A 22337-nucleotide genomic window follows, 5' to 3' on the forward strand; every position below is an offset into this window, starting at 1 on the left:
GGGTGACAGAACTTTTGTCCAATCATTAAGACTTGATTCTACTGGGGTCACTGCCTAGGGGATGCCTCCCCCAGCTCCTCAGGCTGGCACTCTGGGGTTAACACACATGGGCACAGCACCGATCACACTGTTTAATCATGGTTTGCTCACTGGATTTTGTCCACGAATCCCTTGAGAGTGAGGTTCCTTTCTGCAGCCCCCGGGCCTAGCCAAAAGCCCAACATATTGTACGTACTGCTGACAGACAGACTGAATAGAAGCAGGCACTGAGAATGGAAGATACAAATGCAGGCTCACATAGTGGAAAGAAAAGAAATAGTTCTGAGCAGAAAGGTCACTTTCTATGGATGCTCAGAGGAAGAGGAGTGCCAAGTTTTATTGGCACCGCATATCTTCCCAAAAAAGCATGCTGTCAGGAAGGAAATTCAAGAGATCTGCTAGAGGTAAAGAACACAGCCACATTTCTATTTGCTCTATATATTCTGATCAAACTTAACCATCACCTTATCCTGCCCAACTACCCCGCGCCATTCTGGAATCCCTTCATCAGTACCTCCCTTGCCCTCATAATTCACCACCTCAGCACACAGCTCAAAATCCTATCCCTTTCTAGGTTAGAAGCTCCTTGAACTTTAGTCTGGGCCTTCTTCACTGCTGAATTCCCTGTGCCAAGCTTACGGCAGGCACATAATACTTAACTCAGTCATATACTTACCTTCCACCCTCCCACTGTCCTCAACTGAGTGGTATTGTATTACTAGTGTTTACTGCGTAGCCCCAAATTAACTCACATTTCACTAACGTTTTTAATAAATTCTCATTCTATTCAAGGCATTGAGTGGTAAGAGATACAAAGATAACTAACTGTCAAGGATCCTTCAAAAACAGTCCAGAGGGGTTAAGACATGAACACATATAACTGCAGCAGAGGGGTAGTAAAGGGTGCCTTGAAAAAGGTATAGGTGATGCCTCGCTGAAGTCACTTATATTATTTGCTCCTTCATAACAACTCTATGAAATAAGTACTATCATGCCTATTTTAAAAATGCAAAAACTGTGGCACAGAGTTTTAGGATATAGCCCAAGTTTACACAGCCAATGGGTGGCAAAACTAGGAGTCAAACACATTTGTGCCTGAATTCATTATTAACCACTGCACTATGTTGCCTTTTGTCAGAGAATGAGGCGGTTTTTAGACACAGGCAATAACATATGCAAAAAGAGCAGCGGAAGAACATAGAGGTCAGTTACAGAGAAAGGCAAGTAGTCAACATAGGGTGTCTAAAGGGGAGGACTGGGGGGCTTCCTAGGTGGTGCGGTGGTTAAGAATCCGCCTGCCAATGCAGGGGACATGGGTTCGAGCCCTGCTCCAGGAAGATCCCACATGCTGCGAGCAACTAAGCCCGTGCGCCACAACTATTGAGCCTGCACTTTAGAGCCCGTGAGCCACAACTACTGAGCCTATGTGCTGCAACTACTGAAGCCCATGCGCCTAGAGCCCGTGCCCCGCAACAAGAGAAGCCACGGCAATGAGAAGCCCTGCGCAACACAACGAAGAGTAGCCCCCTCTCACAGCAACTAAAGAAAGCCCGCGCACAGCAAAAAAGACCCAACACAGCCAATAAATAAATAAATAAATTTATAAAAAAAAAAATAAAGGGGAGGACTTGGGCATGAGGGTGGAATAAAAGGCTGGGTCTAATCACTGGAGGTCTTTGAATGTCTTACTAAGGAATTTGAACTTTAATCCATAGGCGATGGAGAATCATAAAGATTTTTTAAGTCAGGGAATAAGATACATGATCAATTGTGCTCCAATCTGGATTACACTAGCTGCCTATGGATAGAAGGAACTGGCAAAGGCAGGACTTAGTGGGAAGATCAGATGGGTGGCATCTGCCACCCTCTCAGTTAAAGGTGATGAGGCCTGAACCAGGGTACTGGTGGCAGGGACAAAGGAGAGCAGAGATTACACAATCAGTAACTGGAGGTGGTAGAGAGGTGTCAGAAGTAATTCAAAGCTTTGGGGCTGGCTGGTAGAAACAATGGTGTCATTAACTGAAAGTGGAAACAGGTAGGATCAGATTTGGGAAGGGAGAGTTTGGTATTCAGTAAAGATTCTGTTCCTTGTGGGTGTTCCTTTGGGCTCAGAGCTGGGTTGATAGTAGGCAGACGAGTGCTGACATTGCTCTCCCTTTCCACCCCATCAGCCTGAGTCCTAGGATCTCTCAAAGAATGTTAAGGCTTCATAAAGTCAACATAGGCAATGTGGAGGATATAGAGAAAAATCATCTTTGATGTTTCCTTGCTAAATCCTGCTGCATAATCCTGTTATTAACGGCATTTTACTTTGCTTTTCTCTTTCTTGAACACATAATCAAAATGTTTACTATGCGTTCAACTCTCTAGAAAATACTCTAAGGGATTAAGAGGAAAAGGGAAGTGTAAGGATCAGTCCCTGCCCTCTCAGAGCTTACAGTTTTACTGGGAAGCAGTGAGTACAATATGAACCGCACTCTGATTCTGAAAGCCAGTAAGCTTACATGAAACAGGGACTTAGATCCTAGAGTCAGGGAGGCCAGCCAGGAAAATGCTGCAATAATTCAGACACGAGATGATAAGGGGGAGGTGAAGGTATCCCTGGCAAACAAGAATGAAAGGGGTTGACAAGGCCTGAATTAGCCACTGAGGGTGTAGAAGAGGGAGTGCTTCCATGTGGCAAGCCCAGGTGGCTGAGGCAGGTAGAAGAACCCCTACTGGAATCAGGCAGCTACACATACCTTCACACAGCATACTCTATATGTCAGTCTGCCTCTTTTGCTGACACCTTGCCTGCTCAAAAATCATTTTCATTTTCTTACTTTTTTTTGGCTGTGCCACGTGGCTTGCAGGATTTTAGTTCCCTCACCAGGGACTGAACCTGGGCCATGGCCATGAAAGCGCTGAAGCCTAATCACTGGACCGCCAGGGAATTTCCCCTTTTCATTTTCATCCTTTATTTTGGGGCAGGGATTTTGCTAATTTAGAGAAATAGGCAGATCTGAGCATTCAACCCAAGGTTCACGTTGAATAGCTTCTCTTTTGACAAGAGGAGTACACAGCTGGATGAGAGTAGGAAAGAAATAGACATCGTACTGTTCCTTCCTGAAAGGCTGAGGAAGAGAGGAAACATTTATCACTACAGATCTATGGTTAGCTTTTGATGCTGAACTCTCCCTGCCTTTTGTGATTTTTCCATACAGAAGAGTAGATAGAGGCTTTTATCTGCTCAGTAACAATTAGGACATACTTCCTTTTACCAGGTAGCTCTCAAGCACTGTTCTGGTATTAAAGGGTTGAGGAGAATAATTTAGGACTATTTCTGGTATACAAAACTCCATCTGGTGGGCAAAGGCCAGGTAGGTGACTCATCTCATTGCCCTGAGGTCCATCCACAACCCCAAAGTCAAAGCCAGAAATTCCAAACACATTTAGTGAGCACTTATTTGCCATACATTCTACTACACACAGATTGTACATCTAAGATGAGGAAAAGGGTAGAAACAGAAGAGAATCTGGGGGACTTCCTGGTGGTCCGGTGGTTAAGACTCCTCACTTCCACTGCAGGGTGCACGGGTTCAATCCCTGGTCAGGGAACTAATATCCCGCATGCCACTCAGCAAGGGGGAAAAAAAGAGATAGAGAGGGAGAGAGAGAATCTGGGAAAGAGTGGAAGCGGGTGCACATTCCAAGGCATCTACATAAAACGGAGAGAAACTTAACCATTACTTCCTCCCACAGCATAAGCTTTCCCCTCTACTTGAGCAGGCTGAGCTTTGAGAAGCACAATCTAAACATCATAAACAACTGGTTCATGAAAATCTATTCCTTCATCATTTCAAACTAGATGTTATTTGTAACCCATAACTCCATCCCTTCCCCACTTGAGTGGATGGGGCAACAATCACGACAGACTCTAAGTTTCCACAAATCATTGGTTTATTAGAAAGTTCCTTTCCCTAATTTTACAGCATATATATCTCTATCATATGTGATAAAGTTAAATACAATCTGTTATGCTTGTAAGTAAGGATAGGTTATTTTTTCTTTTTCCTTTTTTTTAGTTTTAAAATCACTATTTTGGAAATTAAAGGAAACTGCCCCCAGGAAGACAGAGAGGCAGCCAGAGTATGGCTCAATCTACAAGCTAATGGGAAGCAGCACAAAAATGTTAATACTGTATTATTTAAATATTTACATGGGCTGAAAGCAAAGAAAAATGAGTCCCTTCACTTCAAACAGATGATTTCATTTTCCAGTGCTAGTTATCAAAAAAGTGATGCTTTTGAATCAGATGAGGAGCACTGAACAGGCAGAAGGTTCAATCAAGAGCCTTGTTTGCCCAGCACTTCCTTGTCATAAGCTCAGAGCCTTTCTCTTTTGGAAATTGAAGAAAGGCAGAACACAGAGCCCTGGCCCACATAAGTAGGGTTCGTTTTTCCTGTCAGGTGACCACCTAACCACTTCTAGCCACAGGAACAGGTAGGGAAATGCCAAATAGGAAAGTACTAACTACACCAAAGAAGATGAGACCTACAATATGAACACCTTTGGGTCAGTGTATTAATTAGGTCTGAGAGTCGGGTGAAAGGCAAGGAGAGGAGGAAGAGGAATTGAGGTGGTACTTCCTCTGTTAAGTGTCATGGGACAAAAGAAAAAAGGAATTACTGCTTACACTAAGCTGGGTAGAAGGCATGGAAACTATGAAGCAAAAGAATCTGCAGAATCTATAAATGTGCTCACCTCCCAATAAGAGGAGGAGGAAGACTGTCCCAACTCTATCATCCTCCAGTCTACTTCTACTTCAGTTTCTAGCCAACCCAAAAGGCACATTAAAAAATTTTATCAGAGGGGGCTAAGTACTAGGAAGGCAAATGGACTGCCTGGGACAGGCACCCCGGAAACCCGGGAATCCCCCAGGACAATCACCTTGAATCTCACTGCTTCAGAGAATAAAGCTCTTGAATCTCTCTCTTCCTCTGTGGGGCCCACCTGTTTCTCTGTATAAAACAGCAAAGCACATGAGGGAGACTGTCATAAATGAGTTATCCCTCTGACACCCCCAGCTGACTGCTGCCCATTAGTTCAAAAATCCCAGTGCTTGGGGGTACCACTTACTGCAAATTTTTGTCTCAGCAAAAAATGTTAAACAATGTTCCTTTTTTTGTTTTAACATTTTTATAGTCTATAACTTCAAAAAATACATGAGCTTGATAAAATATACATGCTTAGTCATTTTTGCATCTAGCAGAAAACAAATACTTTATTTTTTTGTTTTCATTTTATAACCTTTAAAGTTTCTTAATTCAACTAGGGCAAACATATTTACACAAAGCCACCAGAACAAGGATCACTTAAAGAGCTGGATGTAAAAAATATTATTGCAGTATACTACAAATATGGAATCTTTTTTATATGAGCTACAAAAAGCAGCATTTACGTTTATAGAGTTCAGTGCAATTTTTTACATTAAAAAAATCCTATAAATTAAGAAGGAAACATCAACATGAATTGACAGAAGAAAATACACCCTTCAGACACATGAGCTCCTCTCTGGGGAAGCACATGGGCAACTCTATGTTCCACACAGCTTCTATTCATGATAGGATCTTCTTTTCTGGGATATGCAGATGTCTCTTCCAGGATGAGGAACACGAGGACAACAGTGCCAAATGTGTGGCTCTCTGTTTGTGTGGATCAAATGACAGCCTGAGTGGCATCTGGTTCCAGGTCAGACTCCCTTTCCACCTCACCCGGGATAAATAAGGTCACCAAGGTCAAAGACACTGAGAAGGCAGGACCAGATGGACAACCCATCAGCCAGAGAGGAGGAAAATGTTTTAAAATTTAGACAGAAGTGCAGAGGATAAAAAGTAGAGGGAAGAGCGGAGCATCTAAACTCGACAGTTTGGAGATGTTGCCAAAGAGGGGTGGGTAGCACTTACTGGTGTTCCCTAGCTTAGAGACACAGGAGGGGGAGGGACAAACAGAAAGGGGAAAAGGGAAAAAAAAATCCCTGATAGTAAACCCAAAGCAAACCTCAAATCTAAAACCACCCCTGCAAGCCAAAACTCAATTCTTTGGCCATCAGACACTGCCCGTTCCAGCTTCTACTTGCTGGTATTAATGGCTCAACACCTCAAGGGAAGATTTATGGGTCACCTTCCCTGGCCCTACCTGGGCTCCTATCCCCCAACTCATGTGCCATGGCTGGGGGGGTGCTGCAGGTCCTGACCTGAGAAGATGGGGTGAAGTAGTGGGTGAAGGTGGAGGGCAGTGGCAGCTGCTGCAGCAGGCCGAGGGGCAAGGAGGGTAGGGTAGAGGGCAGCATGTGGAACAGGGTGGAAGGTGAAGGGCCCAGGATGGATGGCTGAGGCAGGAATGATGTGGATGGGATGGCTAGCGAGAAAGGTGGCAGGATGGCCAGGGATGATTGAGTGAGTAAGGTGGGACAAGGAAATGGGGGTCAGGTGGGGCTGGGGAATATGATGTACTTGGGCAAGTGGCTGAGGATGAGGGTGGGGGTGAATGCCAATGGCAGCAGCAGCTGCTGCGGCATGATGTTGTAGGATGGCATGCTGAACAGTTGTAATGGAGGTGGCAGAGGCTGTGGCTGGCTGCTGGATGTGGATGGGCTGCAAGGCTGGAGTGGCTGGGGCCAGGGCGGCCGAGGCGGGAAAGGCCTTGACTTGCTTGGCCAGAAGCTGCTGCTGGATGTGTTGCTGTGCGGCCTGCTGGAGCTTGCTGTACTTCTCCATCTCCTCGGGAGTGAAGGTGATGGGCTGGCTTTCCAGGGGGGCTAGAGAAGCATCCTCGACCCCATCAGCTGACTCAATACTAGGCTCCCCACTGGGAGGTGCATAACTAGGGAAGTGCTCAAGGTCTGATGCTATAGGCAGCAAGCCGGATTCCACAGGGCCTGGCTGACTGCCACTATCCAGGGACTCAAGGGTATCCCCGTCGCTGGGGTCAGGGAGGTAGTTATGGGAGATGGATGGGTCCCCAGGATAGCAGTCAGAGTGCACTGGGGTGCCTAACGGAGCCACAGGGTGATCAGCAGTAGCTTCTTCAGACTTTGGCTCTTCTGGGGGTGGGTCTGATAAGGGGCCAGTGGTTTCCTCTGAGGGGAACTGATGTCCAAATGGGGCATCACTATTCCCTGGAGGCCCTTCTTCTGTCTCTGACTGTTCTTGCTCTTCCCCCCTTTCTAAGCCAGACTCTTCACATTTCTTGGTGTTGGGCTTTCGGGTAGCTGGAAGCTTCCCTATCAGTGGAAGGACAGGCTTATTGCCAAGAGAAGGGGGGAGCTTGGGCCCAAAATAACCTTGTGGGGGGTCCTTGAGCTTGAGACCGGCTTTATTAGGGGTGACCAGCACCTCCTCACTCACACTGGGTTTCCTCTCCACTTTCCTTGACTGGATCTTCTCCAGTAGCAGTTTGGCGGTGACAGAGTTCTTGTCTTCAGGGCTGCAGTCACTTTCTGACCCTCTTCCTGGGCCAATGTTGCTGGTCTGGGAGGGTGGGCCTATCCCTTTACTATCATCTCCTCTGCCATCTTCTTTCTTCTTCTCCCCGGGACCTTCTCCCCGGCCTGATCGGAAGTAGTGGGGAGACTGGGAGCGGTAGATTTTAGAGCGAATGAAGTCTCGACGACCAGAACGCCTCTCTTCAGGACTCTCGTGACCCCACGATCCCTTCCTGGAGCCGGATCTCTGCGAAGGACTCCGGGTACTGCGACTGCGGTCCCGGCTATAGCTCCGACTCCGCTGCCAGCTGTGGGCTGTGGTGCTGCGGCTTCTTCGTTTGCTCCGGCTGCGACTACAACTGCTGCTGCGGCTGCGGCCCCTGGATCTTGAGCGCTCCCTGGTATGACTCCGAGATCGGCTTCGGGACTGGCTGCAACTGAGGCTATAGTCATCATCAGAAGATGAGTATTTGTGACGCTTGGACCGGTGCTTGGAGCTGGCGTAGTCTGAATCATCAGAGTCGTGGGAGCGCTTAGAGTGCCTTCGAGATCGGTCACTATAGTCACTATAGCTGTCGTCAGAGTAACTGCGTTGTCTGCTATAGCAGCTCTGGTCTGAAGAAGCATCTGAGCTACTCGAGTAAGAACGCCGGGAGGAATGGCGAGAGGAATGGTGCCGGCCAGACCGTGAGTGACTACGGGAATGCTCGCTGCCCGACTCTTCCTCCTCCTCCTCCTCCTCACTGTACTGGGATGGGGACTTCTGGTGCAGCCGGCGTGATGAAGCTTCATCACTATCCTCCTCTCCACTACTAGGTCGACTTCGATGGCTGGATCGGCTGCTCCGTTTGGTGCTAGCTCTTTGCTGGCAGGATGAAGCTGGAGGTTCACCTTTGTGTTTCCTCCCACCATGATCTTGGGAGTTGCCACCGCCTCCACCTTCATCCTTCTTGCCACTGCTCCCTTCTTCAGCTGGAAGGGATCTCCGCTGGGAATCATCTTGAGCTCGCCGCCGTCTCCTTGGTGGTGCAGGGCTACCACTACCAGGGGGCTCTGGTTTGGGCCCCCGTTCAGAATCTGCTGGGGCTGACGACTTATTCTTCTTTCGTTTTCGTTTCTTGCGCTTCTTAGACTTCTCTCCAGACTCTGCCTTAGAGCTTTTCTCTTCTGGGTCAGCCTTGTGTTTCCGTTTGTGTTTGCTGGATTTTTTGTGCTTCTTTTTCTTTTTGTGTCGGTGGGACCTCCCAGATCGTTCTTTCTTGCTAGGAAGGCTTCTCCCTGTGTCTTCTGTCTCTGACCCATGGCTACCCCCAGGCTCCTGCTTATTCAGGCCGCTACAGACAGACCCCGAAGCAGGTACATCCATTCTGCCTCCTGAAGAATGTTCTACATTCTCTCCTTCCTCCTTGCTTTTATTTGGCCCACTAGGATCAAGGCTTTGGAGATGCTCCTTTGAGGAGCCTCCTATGTCCTTTGGCTTTTCTGTCCCTTTAGCTCTGGTATCTTTGTTCCTTGAAAGCTTGAAGTCAAAGTACAAAGGATTACAACTGTATGAAATAGAGGGTTCTGCCTTTGTGAAAATTAACAGTTCTGATGGCCACTGGAGGGCAGTGCTTTCATCTTTGCTTAAAACTGGAAAGAAGGGACCAGTAGGATGTTTGGGTCCCTCCTGGCTTTCTTTCCCTGCTGGAGTGGCCTGAGAGGTTTCTTTAGGAGGGTTAGACTCACACATTTGGATCTCTGAATTCTTCTGACTCTGACTTTCTAAACTATGCTCACTTATATCCCCTCCTGAGGCCTTCTTTGTCTCGGCTTTGCTTCCAGGCTCTGAGGGCTCAGCCACACTGGTTTCCATCTGCTGTTCGGAGACTTCACTAACTGTCTTTTCTGCTCCTTGGCTTGCTGCCACCTTGACGCAGCCTTTAGGCCTGGGAGAACTACTTTTTTTGCTGTCTAGGGCATTTTTTGGGTGTGTACTATTATCACCTTCCATTTGTTCACTGGCTCTCATAAAAAGTAGGAAAGGAAAATTAGGTTTTACTTTGCAGTGTGCTGGGGGGATGTAGTGGTAATACTCTGGCTCTGTAGCCCCAGCTCCTTCTTCTCGCTTCATTCTTTTTAACTTAGATAACGTTGAGGCAAGGGACCCTCCATCTTGAGGGTCTTCATCCTCTTTTTTACCATCGAGATTACTGCTACCATCAGAGTCTCCCACCTTCTGCAGTCCTTGGTCTGTACCCTTCTCATCAGCTTTTGTACCATCTTCAGAGGCCCCTTCCTCTGCGTGGTCCTTGAAAACTGATGCTATTGATTCGAGTTTGACAGGAGCCTTCTTGGCAAAGGAAAACGACACTCCCAATTTTTGTAATGGGGTCCCCAGATTATTTTTAATGCCAAAGCTGACCCCTTGAGAGGCCAGCCCAGAAGCCTGTGCCAGTCCAGCGGTGTTAGTGATCTGTACTGCCGTGAAGGGGCCTCCTTTATCTGTGGAGAATTCGGATCCCAGGCCACAAGTGGCAGCGGCACTCGTGCCACTGTTTGTTGCTAATTCCTCTCTATCATCATCTCCACCTTCTTCATCTACAGCCACTGTGGTTGGTCTAAACATGGGCCCACTTCCAGGTGCACTACACAATGATTTAAAAAAATGAAAAACAAAAAAACAGGTTTAGGGGTACATTTCATACTTTTTTTTGGGGGGGCTGCCCCGCTCGGCATGTGGGTTCTTAGATCCCCGACCAGGGACCAAACCCTAACCCCTTGCAGTGGAAGCACAGAGTCTTAACCACTGGACCACCAGGGAAGTCCCTCATACTTCTTATGCGTGACCATTCATCATAGGCAGGTCTTAAAGACACTGAGCAGTAGCCATTCCCCAGTCCTGTGCTAACGAAAGGAACTTCCTCAGTGAGGTTAGGCAAAGTCTCATACTGCTAATCTACCAAGCTACACTGGCAGGGATAGCCTGTTTTTTCCTAAGCTGTCTAAAATATAAAAACTGAGGTTTACCTCACAATTCCAATAAATACACTACCATTACTGTCTGGTACAGCCCACCTGTCCTATATCTGTTCTCAATTCTTATTGTATCACCCTACCCATCAGTATGCTATCAAACACATAGCTGAACATCTATTCACAAAAGTTGCACAGTTCACCCTTGAATATAGGTTTGCAGGTTTGAACTGCGAGGGCCCACTTATACAGATTTTTTTCCCCAATAAATACATATCACACAATCTGCGGTTGGTTGAATCTGTGGATGTGGAGCTGCAGATACAGAGGGCTGACTATAAAGTTATACACAGATTTCTGACTGTGGGTGAGTGTGTGTGTGGGGGGGCTGAGGGTCATCGGCATCCCTAACCTCCACGTTGTTCAAGAATCAACTGTATCCCATAGACCCAAAGACCCTCAATTTCCTCTGTGCTTTCAAATTTCAATTTTTAAAAATGTGACTATTCCCTGAGTTGAACAAAGTCAGAAACCTCCACAGTGCTACTCTATGACGGTTTGTGGCTGGGTTAGTATGTCTGTTATAGAAACTAAGATTCTGTGCCTATCTCCTGGCACCATGCCCAGGCATTACCTTTGGTTTTGTGATACTTTCCCGGCATTCCATACCATGATCATAATTCTACCAAGTACTTTCTCAGCTTTGAAAACAGGAACACCAAGGAACCTCAAAGCCAGTATTTTTTTTTTTTTTTTAAAGCCAGTGTTTTAAACTCCTGTCATGTCTGAAATTTTTACAGTGTGTGATGAAGTCCTTTTAATCTAAACCCTAGCTACTAGCTGCTCTAAACTCAGGGACTGAATATATTTGGATAATATGGTATCCCCTTTGCTATCCAGACTCTTGTTATTGGAAGGTGGAACCCACCAGATTTGGGTAGCAAGAGATACTCTCACTCTGTCACAAAACCTATCCCAAGGCAAAAAAAAACCCTCAAACTGAATAAAAAGGAATTTATTTTGACCTTTTACTTAGTCTTTGCCATGCTACTTCAATAATATTATGGGGTCATGCATTACTCCTGGGACAATGAAATACCTGATGATGGGTCAAAACCTTCTTTGACTTCCCCAAGAGATTACTTGATCACCTTTTAATTGTTTACAGAACTAATGCCAAACAGAGTGGCAAAAAATAAAACAGAACTAAAAGTCACTACCGAAGAAAAACGTGTACTAAAGCATGTCCGGAACTACAAAGTGGTCTGATATATCTATTTTTAAGGAGGTACCCTTGCAACACATCAAAGAGGAATGTGTTTATTACATAAAGAGCTGCCAAAGAAGGAATCAGAATCAGTTTAATAGGCATTTTAATTCAACATTAGAGCTCATGTGTTAATTCTGTTTCAAAACTTACACTATGTGTTCTCTCCCTTCCTTCTTCCTCCAAAACACAAGAGAAGTAAATAAAAAAGGATCCAGAGACAAAAGCTAGAAAGTCTAGGATCTTGGAAACTCTGGCCCCAACCTGGCTGTAAACTTTTAAAAGCCACAATCATAGTTTCTCTTTCCACTGTAACCAGTTCCTCCTTTATCCCTAGCCAGCCATTAAAAACAAACATAGAGACCTAAGTCCTTTGGATTGAGGCACATACCTCATGAATTCTCACATGCTCGAAGACTGGGTCCCCAAAGTCTAGTTGCTTGGAAATTCAGCCCTAGGTGGGATAAATTCCACCTACAGCTAAATACCAGCCCCAAATTTATCATCAAGAACCATGAAGGAACATTAAAAACAACACTCAAGAAGGAGGGAATCTGCAGAGAAGTAAATGGATAGCATTTCCTTGGTTTTAATGTTTAGTACTAACTCTACATGCTTAAAAGGCAGTTACAACACTTGAATCTGTGCCCCAGTAGAATATTGTAATGTATGTGCTTTTCTGCATAAGAATAATATTGGAGGGGAGTTCCCTGGTGGTCTTGTGGTTAGGATTTGGGGCTTTCACTGCTGCGGCCCAGGGTTCAATCCCTGGTTGGGGAACTGAGATCCCACAAGATGAACAGGGAGGCAAACAAACAAACAAACCAAAAAACCAAGCTGGAGAATGGGAGTAATAATAGTTGCATAACTTACTGATTTACCGAGCATCTTCTTTGTGCTAGGAACTCTTATAAACACTCTAATAACTTAATGACTTCTCACAACAACTGTAAGAAGTAAATTGTTATTATCATTTCTATCTTACAGATAAGGAAACTGAGGCCATAGAGCTCGGATAACTAAGTTACACAGATCATGATACAGTCTCAGGAGTGGATATTCTTAATCAGTATATTATATTCCAAGTATAGATATGCTTTTAGTTTGAAAGAAGGATCTATTAAAAACTGAAGGATTAAAAAAAAACACCTGAAGGATTATGTCGATTATATCTCAATTTAAAAAAAAGGATTATAATCCTTAAATCTTAAGGATCATAATTATCTGTAGAGCTCTCAGAGAGAAATTCCTCACCATTCAGCTTGTTTTCTTTGCTCTGCCAACTCGTGGAGCCGCCGCAGGGCTTTCTCTTGTTTCTTCTCATCCTTGCGGGATCTTGAAGAGACATTTCGAGCAAACTCTCTCTGCTTGAGATCTTTCAATCTCTGGGTAACAAAAGAAAGGAACAGGAAGTGGGTGATTTAGAATAACTTTGGGATCCTGAAAGCAAGGCCTTCAGAATATTTACCCATAATCAATGGTTATAGCGCTAGTGTAGAATACATTGTTATACTCTCTTATGGTAATTGAAAACACAACGGCTTATTACTTTGGGTAAGCACTTGGTGTATCTGCATTCCTAATTAGGTCAGCATACCATTTGCTTTATTGGGCAAAATTAAATAATTTCAGAAACAACAAATTTTAGAACACTAGGAGAAAAGAAAAGGGACTATTTAATCACCTGCTCTTCCAGGATGCAAAACTAGACAAATAGAACATGAGTTAAATTGTAATAACACAAGCCAAAGAGAACAGAAAGGGGTTAAGCTAGTATAGAAAATTACCCAGGTGTAAGATCTTAAAAAGCAATGTACAGCTTACATGGGGAAGTTATCTGAATCAGACTAATAAATAGAAAATCGAAAGCATACTTTTATTTCACCATAAAAAGGTGCTATTCTTTTCAGCATGAACAGTTTTCCTGTTAACTAATCAAACAAACCGTCTTCCAATGCTTGCATGTTCAGAGCTCACCAGCCTGACCACTTTCATCTGGTCAGCCTGCTGAAATTAGAAAGTAACATGTGTGGCTTTTCATTCCTTCATGGCCCTGAGAGGAACATCCAGGAAATGAGATGGGACAATAGAGATAAGTCAAAGAATTTATTACTTAAAATCCTGATAAAAGAATGGGTCTTTTTCTCGGAAGCTACTATATATAATTTTCCTTAAAACAAAACAAAAACAAAACAACAACCAAAAAACAACAGTGTTATGACACACTGGTGACAGCGTCCAGACACATCTATCTGCAATGAAGACAGAACTAAAATTATTTTCAACATACTGGATAATATAAAAGCAAACAAACCAAAACAAAACACATACATTAACCTATTCTTTTACAACAGCATTGGGAAAAGGAATCTGACCCAATATAAAGTGGACATTGCTTTGTGGAAAGGCATGATGTTCAACAGACAGAGGAATTTTCTTATCTAATATTTATGAAATGTGTTTTGAATATTTTTGAATTGGGAGGGAAAAGGATAGAAAGACAGACACAAAAAAAGATATACAGCTAAAGACACTAGTAGAAAAACTCACTCGTGTGATCTGGGCTCCCAAATTAGAAGGATTTGCTTTCAATACATCAGCTGAAAATGTCACATCACAAAGAAAAAAAAAGTAAAAAATAAAACAAGAGTGGAAGAGAAAAAAAAATAAAGCAAGCATTACTACACAAGCTCTCTTAGTGAATCTGCAAACTATTATACTGAACAATCAGGGACACAGCCATCAACTCTAAAAGGGTTGGGGAGAAGGGAAGCACCTGTACAAACGTATGTGTACATACACACAGACTGACACAGTAATAATCCCTTCTAGATAAACGGAACCACGTCCATTCCTTTAGGAAAAATGGTTACAGAACTTTAGGAAAGACCACTGCGGTCTAAAAGCAGTCTTATTTTCATTTATTTTAGCGAGGTTTAAGTAACCAAGAACTGGCAAAACTGTTTTGCTGAGGCTGGCTGGCCAGACTTAAGATTTTTATAAAAATCACTTCAACATGGAGGAGCAATTATTTTAAATAAATATGAATTCCAATTTCCTCCTTCCAAGGAGAATGGGGCACAGAGAAAAAGCCTGTCAGGACTACTGTATGATTATTTTAGGCCACAAACATAGTTTTTTCCTGCCCCAAACACTTAACAGGCTCTCTAGCCAAGAATTTAAATAGGATGTTATGTTTTTCTCATTTCTGCTGTTCTTTTCTCTAGCCACCTCATAAGCCTGGAAAATCTTCCCATGCCCAGTCATTCCCTTCTCTTTTACACTTTTAGGAGTTATTTCCCAAACTACAGGACACTGTTTAAAAGAATGAGCATTTTATCAACGTCTGGAGTCTTCAGGCTAATTCAATGATTCCCAATCATTCAGTTTGGTACAAACTTGAAGGGCCAGAACTACTTCCACATCATCTTGAAGACACCCTATTTCAAATTCCCACCACAATACAATTAGAGGTAGGGAGGGAAGAAAATGGGATGATGTCAATAAAACAAATTCAATTCCTGGTCTTATATAGGGTATAGCAAACACTCCTGTATCACCTTAACAAACTTTATAATTAAGCCTGAGGTCTTAAAAATAGAATTGGGAACCCTAGAATTCTAACCCAAATCTTAAAGACAGCGCTTGGCCACTCTCCCAAACCCAAATATTTTAAGTCCCTCTCAGATAATGGTGTTCTGAGAGATAAAAATGGATTACCTAACTCCAAATCTCTCCTTTCTACTCAGGGTCAAACTAAATTCCCCTTACAGTCTCTACTGATCTCTCACATAAGACAGGATTTTTCTTTGTTGTGAACTGTCTTTTTAGCACTTTGCTATAGCTCTCATCTAGCAACCATCATATTCTGACTATACTTATTCCTGTCTTTCAGAAGGGCAGTATGCGTAAAGTTTTAGAGTCAGAAAGACTTGGGTTCAAATCCGTTAATTACTAGCCAAGTGGTTTCACCTCTCTGAGCTCCAATTCCCTCATCAGAAAAACAAGGCTATCTAGCAATAGATTTACGAGATTAAGTGTCAAAATAAACACATGTAAAGCATTTAGTATGTCCAAACTGTTCAACACTGCCCCTTCCCCTTTACTTGGGGCAGGGACTATGGCTTATCTTTATAATCAACCCTGCAGTGTAAGGAGCAGCACCAAGGCTACAGAACTCATCTGGTAAGTGGCTCGTGAATAATTTGGCTTAAACACTGGATCCTTGATTTTGGACAAATTTTTATTATCATCTGTAGGAAAGTTTGATATGAAATATTTTCATGTATTGATATTTACTAGGGACATATTCAAGTTACACAATATGTTTTTCCTAGCTATTACTTTCATATAGTATGGAAATCTCATTCCTTTTTTTTTTTGGCCACGTCGCGCAGCATGTGCGATCTTAGTTCCCTAACGAGGGACTGAACCCAGGCACTGGCAGTGAAAGCACCTAATCACTGGATTGCCAGGGAATTCCCTTAAGTCTCATTCCTTAGAGAATCCAAAAACCCCAAAAGTTAAGTCCCTTACTTCTGCACAGAATTGGGCCAATGGCAAAAAAGATATTGACCAGAAACTTCTCAACTTTCAATCTAAAAAGTAATTTTTATACAGGTACAAGGTCCTAATTCAGAGTCAAATTTTCCAAAGTTGCTTATTTTTTTTGCAAAAGGCTACCAAGCCTGGCTCATGTGCCACTGAATACCCACACACAATTCTCTCTGTGACCTGTACTTTTACTTTCCACCTAAATTCTGAAGAGAAACTCAACTTCAAATAGCTTTTTCAAGGCAAGAATGGAGGAGAAACATACCTGCCTGTCAGAGACGAGACAGAGTTCAAGTAAGGAGACCAAAAAGTACAGATGTGTCATCAATCCGAAAGCTATTTTCAAAGGCTGAGCAAATTCCATACGGTACACACAAATTCAAGTTGGACTCCAAACTAACACACAGTCTAATCTGAATGGATGTAATTAATCATTTAAGGTGACTCCAAAGCTACTATGTCCTTATCTCTGAAAATTATAAAATATACTTTCTGAGGGTTACTAATAAATTTGCTTATTTACTAATGCTTATTAATATAAATTTAAGCCATATATCACAGTTTTAGCTGGAAAGTATTTGACTCAAGGGAAAGGGGACCAAACCTCATTCATAATGAAAGGGTTTGAAGATCCTGTTTTCTTGAAAAACCAAGAGCATATTTCCAAAAAAGTATACATTTGTGGCAGAGAACATAATTTCTCACTGATTTTCAATCACAAGGCAGCTTGGGGTTTCCATTAAATTTCCCAAAAGACCAGTAGAGGGAAGAACTTAACAAATAACCTAGCACTTGAAATACCCATCCATTGCTGGGCTAAAGACCACTTCAAATGTAAATAACATTCTAGGGATTTCCCTGGTGGTCCAGTGGTTAAGAATCCATCTTCCAATGCAGGGGACCCAGGTTCCATCCCTGGTCTGAGAAGATCCTACACGCCTCAGAGCAACAAAGCCTGTGAAATCCAGAGCCCATGTGCCACAAGGACTGAGCCTGTTTGCCACAACAAGAAGCCTGTGCACCGCAATGAAGATCCCGCACGCCACAACTAAGACCTGATGCAGCCAAATAAATAAAATAAATTTTTTAAAAAAGTAAATGACATTCTAGTTCTTAAAACCAGCTAAACAGCACTGTGTTGGCAGAAAAATATCTACTCCAGACACAAAATCCTGCTCCACTATCCAACTCTGAACACATTAAATCAGGAAAATGAGAATCTGGTAAATCTTACCAGGTTTTTATTGTAGGTGATAAATTTGTCCACATTATTGATAATGTGGAGTATCAACAGCAAGAAGTGGAACTATGTTTGAGCTGGGAATGAATGAAACAGATAGTCCTGCACATAGTTTTCCCTATCAACAAAAGATAATAAAGATCTCAGTCTAATAAAATACTTTTTATATCTTTTGATGCCACTCTTCTCTCTTGAATCACAACAAAATTTGATGCTAGAAGCTTATAATTGATTTATTCCTTTACTAGGAATAAATCTATGATCTTGGTCAAGTATTTTAAATCTATTATTGCAATTTAAAGAATAAAACCATTGTTTCCATGAAGGGAATTTCAGGCGTGAGAAAACAGGCAGAGAGTATTTTCTATTGCTACTAAAAATCCTATGTTCTAATATTTACTCAATTCTAAAGAGAAACCTAATTCTGTCTCTTCAGGGTCAGAAGATTATCTGTGATTTCTCTCTCACCAGATAGCAATGTCACTCTCCCAGAACAAAGACTACTCTTAGTCTTCCTTTATAACTAACCCCATGCACACACCATTGTCTATGGCACAAGAGATGCTCAATAAACATTTATCCAATTGGTTTCAATTTTAAAATCAGCTGTTGGGAAAGGGAGCACAAACACATACTTTTATGTATTATTCATTGGTTATTAACAGAGATGGAAAATAGTAAGCAAAGAAGCAGTGGTTGTTTGCAAGTCAATGTTTTTCTGCCTAAACATAATCTAGACCTTCTTGAACTTCAACTACTCCCTTTCCATTATTTCAACAATCCCACATACCCAAAATCCACAGTCTCTTCTCCCCACTGCTTCCTGCCTCTCTCCAGTGACATAATATTAAGGAGGAACTCCTCTCCCCTCCCAAACTGGAGTAGTCATGCTGTAGTTACTTGGCCAGGTTACCCAATTCAAGTCTCAGTGTTTGATGCCTCTGGATGAGACCAGCCAGGACATCACCATGTGATGAGGGAAAAGACCAGCAGAGAACACAGAAAGCCTCAGTATTTAGCTACTCAGGGAAAAAAGACTACAGATGAAAGGTTAAGGAAATCCAAATTACTGGGTATGAGGTGTAAATTCTTCTTTTAGCACACGCATATCAGTAAGTGATGAAAATGAGTTTCATTCAGAAAACCAAATATTTGGTAACAGAGAAAACTAAGCACTAATGCTGATTACAGGTACCGAAAAAACCTCTGAGGGGAAAAAGAGAAGTATACATTCTTTTGGCTAGGTAACAGTAGTTCTAACTAGTCATTTACGGCAATACTTACCATTTGTGCCCAATCTCTTTGAAAAACTGACTTAATATGTTTGGTGAATATCAAATTAATTTGTCATAAAATCACTGTTATATATTTTATGTTCAGATTTACAACAAAAAGCCTTAAAAGTTTGGTATACTCTTTTACTACCATCAGGGGTATACTGCTTTAAGGTATTCTGCGCACACCCCCCCCCCCACATATTCAATATATGAAGTCACCATCATCACTACCAAAATTTAAGTTTAATGAAGTTTTAAAAAATAGTTTTATTGATATGTAATTCATACACCATAAAATTCACCCATTTAAAGTGTAAAATTTAGTAGGTTTAGCATATTCTCAGAGCTGTGCAACCATCAGCACTAGAGTATTTCCATTATCCCCAAAGGAAAACCCATCCATTAGCATTCACTCCTCATGGCCCCTTTTAATCCAGTCCCTGGAAACAGAACCTATATTCTCCCTAGGTTTGCTTATTCTAAACTTTTCATATAAATAAAATCATACAACATAAGGGTCTTTTGTGACTGACTTCTTCCACTTAGCATAATATTTTCAAGATTTGTGCATGTTGCACTTATCAGTAAGTCATTCTATTTTATTGCTGAATAACATTCCATTGTATGGCTGTACCACATTTTGTATATTCATCAGTCGATGGATATTTTGGTTTGTTTCCACTTTTTGGTTATGATGAATAGTGCCGCTGTGAACAATCTTGTACAAGTTTTTGTGTGGACATATTTTCATTTCTCTTAAGTATATATTGGTCATATGGTAGCTCTGTATTTAACATTTTGAGGAATTGTCAAACTGTTTTCCAGAGGAGCTACATCATTTTACAACCCCACTAGCAGGGTAGAAGGGTTCCAATTTCTCCATATCTTCTCCAGCACTCACTGTGTCTTTTTCATTTTAGCCATCTAAGTAGGTGCAAAATGGTATTTCACTGTGGTTTTGTGGATAACAAGTTTTAAGCAGATTTACATAATCCTCTAGAGATCATATCTGGAGGCAAAGACTTGCTGTCTATGTAAAATTTGAAGGAGCATAATTCATAAGAGCTGCTTAGGTCCAAAGCAAATGGAACAGTAGCATTCTAGTTCAGAGTTCTCTTTTCAGTACTGTTGCTCACAAACTTATCATTATTCCTTAAGTTGCTTTAACTTTTCAGACTACAACAGAACATACAGCCTCATCCCAGAATCTCCACCACAGTGTATCACTGTGATGAATGTATGTGTACAGGAGCAGAAAACCCGCTGAAAGCTAAAGAACATAAATAAGGCAGAATCACTTTTATTTATTTTGGAATTGTGTGCCAAGATGAAGAACAGAATTAGAAATACACAGTATGAGAATACAGGGTTTACCAGCATCCTCAGTCCCCCAAGGGTCTGTTTAGGGTTATCCCTGCTCACAAAAGCAGACAGCTTCCCTAAACAGATGCAGAGTTTTCCAAGTTAACTAGGTTGTGATAGCAGGCTGTAAGAAGGAATCTATTCTTAACAAAAGCAGAGGTGGTGGGTACATAAGATTTAACAGGTGAAAAGGCTCAAACCATGCTCAATTTTTGGAAGACTGGCCAAATGATGTCGAAATAGTCCCAAAGAAAATGGCACCCACAGTGGTACAAAATACTGAACTTAAAATTTTCACCTCTCTCAGGTTATTAAAATATAACCATAATATTCTTAAGTTCTGAGATACATTCCTCTTTTCACACTTGCTTTGCTTCTCAAAGAATAATCTCTTCAGAAGTGAACTGTGCTATTTAAGTCAACATTTACAAAGCTTTGGAATTCATAAATACTTCATGATTTTCCTAACCGATTTCACATCTTTACAATAATCAATTTTTGGTTTTCTAAGTATAAACATTCTATAAACACCCCAAATATACAGCATCTATGAAATATCTTCATTGGTATCTGATCTTAGTGGTTTCACTTCTTAGAAAGGTCTTTTTATTTTAGCTCCAGAATTATCTTTTCTCACCTTGCCTTTTTAATTTTGTCTTTACTTCTGTGTACCACCCCACCCCCACTCCTGCACTGAATATCAAAGTTGCACTGAAAAAGGAATTCAGTTACATTTCATCAGATCTGCAATGGCTTGCCAGAAGTTCAATTGGCTTTGGTGTGCTTGCTGTCCTGATGTCAAATGTGCCAAGCATACAGAGGATCAAATACATCTTGACAGGCAAAAAAATTTAACCAGTAAATAGTGAAACTTCAAGTGGAAAGTACTCCAAACTTGAACGAAGTCCATGTGAAGTCCAGAAATGATCATCCTTCCATCACCAAAGAAGTTCTTAGAAAATACTTCAATTCAGAAGTATTAGACAAAGTTTAGACAACGTTAACTCTATCATGTAGTAGTTACAGATTCTATTCTGTACAATTCACAACAAAGTTACTAATGGCTGCTACAGGCTTGATTTGTTCTAGTTCAGTCATTTATAAAGCTCAGGAAACCACTACTTTTACAGCTAAAACAGACCTTGGTATTTCTTTCTTTCTTTTTCTTTTTTCTAAACATTTATTTATTTATTTGGCTGTGCTCGGTCTTAGTTGCAGCATGCAGGATCTTTAGTTGTAGCATGTGGGATCTAGTTCCCTGACCAGGGATTGAACCCAGGCCCCCTGCATTGAGAGTGCAGAGTCTTACCCACTGGACCACCACGGAAGTCCCTTTTTTTAATTTTTAAAATAAATTTATTTACTTATTTTATTTATTTTATTTTTATGTTTTGGCTGCACTGGGTCTTCGCTGTTGTGCATGGGCTTTCTCTAGTTGCGGCAAGTGGGCTTCTCACTGCCATGACTTCTCTTGTTGCGGAGCACGGGCTCTAGGTGCATGGGCTTCAGTAGTTGCAGCACGTGGGCTCAGTAGTCATGGTTTGTGGGCATATTTGCTCTGTGGCATGTGGGATCTTCCCAGACCGGGGCTCAAACTCGTGTCCCCTGCATTAGCAGGCAGATTCTTAACCACTGTGACACCAGGGAAGCCCCAGACCTTGGTATTTCTTAAAAAAAAAAAAAAAAAAAGTACAGAAGTACAGGGGTTTTCACACTGAAGTTATTTTAGTATAAAGAAAAGGAAGGCTGAAAGCATTCTTTCCTCTGACAGGGATACTGATTTTTTGTACAAGTTAAAGGAATTTCTCAAAGCTGCTTGACAGTACCATACTTTGATATTGGATCAGATTACCAGAGATGGTTTTGAAACTGCAAGGAAGTTGTACCCAACACTAAGGAGGGATAAGAAGGCATCTTTTCAATGTGCTATTTCCCTAGTGTTAATCAAAACCTGTGGGAGACTGTGTGGAGAGGAGGGAAAGGTACAGGCCTGGATCACAAACTCAAATGTTTAAAGGGATTTGAAAGGTAATGTAATGAGTCACACAGGTCGATGTAAGAGAAAAGATGAAGTGGAAACCATATCTAACTGGAGAATAAGAACATGCCTTTCTAGAGAGAGGGCAACTGTTCAGCTTTAGCCAACTGTTATGCTGACAAGTAGGCCCAATGTTCTCA

At 42.1% G+C, this 22337-nt stretch overlaps 1 protein-coding gene across 6 annotated transcripts in view; it reads right to left on the reverse strand.

Annotated features, from left to right (window-relative positions):
* Positions 1 to 5274: 5274 nt before the first annotated feature.
* The window catches only part of GPATCH8 (G-patch domain containing 8), a 101742-nt gene continuing 84679 nt past the window's right edge, over positions 5275 to 22337 (reverse strand). For all 6 annotated transcript variants that reach the window (XM_057715750.1, XM_057715751.1, XM_057715754.1 and 3 more), the window contains 2 exons: positions 12981 to 13111; positions 5275 to 10131 (listed from right to left, as the gene is read on the reverse strand). In XM_057715750.1, the coding sequence (XP_057571733.1) occupies positions 6237 to 10131; positions 12981 to 13111 (4026 nt within the window). In that variant the 3' untranslated portion in view covers positions 5275 to 6236. The remainder of the gene's footprint in view (positions 10132 to 12980; positions 13112 to 22337) is intronic.

The sequence above is a fragment of the Hippopotamus amphibius genome, chromosome 17 (assembly GCF_030028045.1).
Source record: "Hippopotamus amphibius kiboko isolate mHipAmp2 chromosome 17, mHipAmp2.hap2, whole genome shotgun sequence".
NCBI classification, from domain to species: Eukaryota; Metazoa; Chordata; class Mammalia; order Artiodactyla; family Hippopotamidae; genus Hippopotamus; species Hippopotamus amphibius.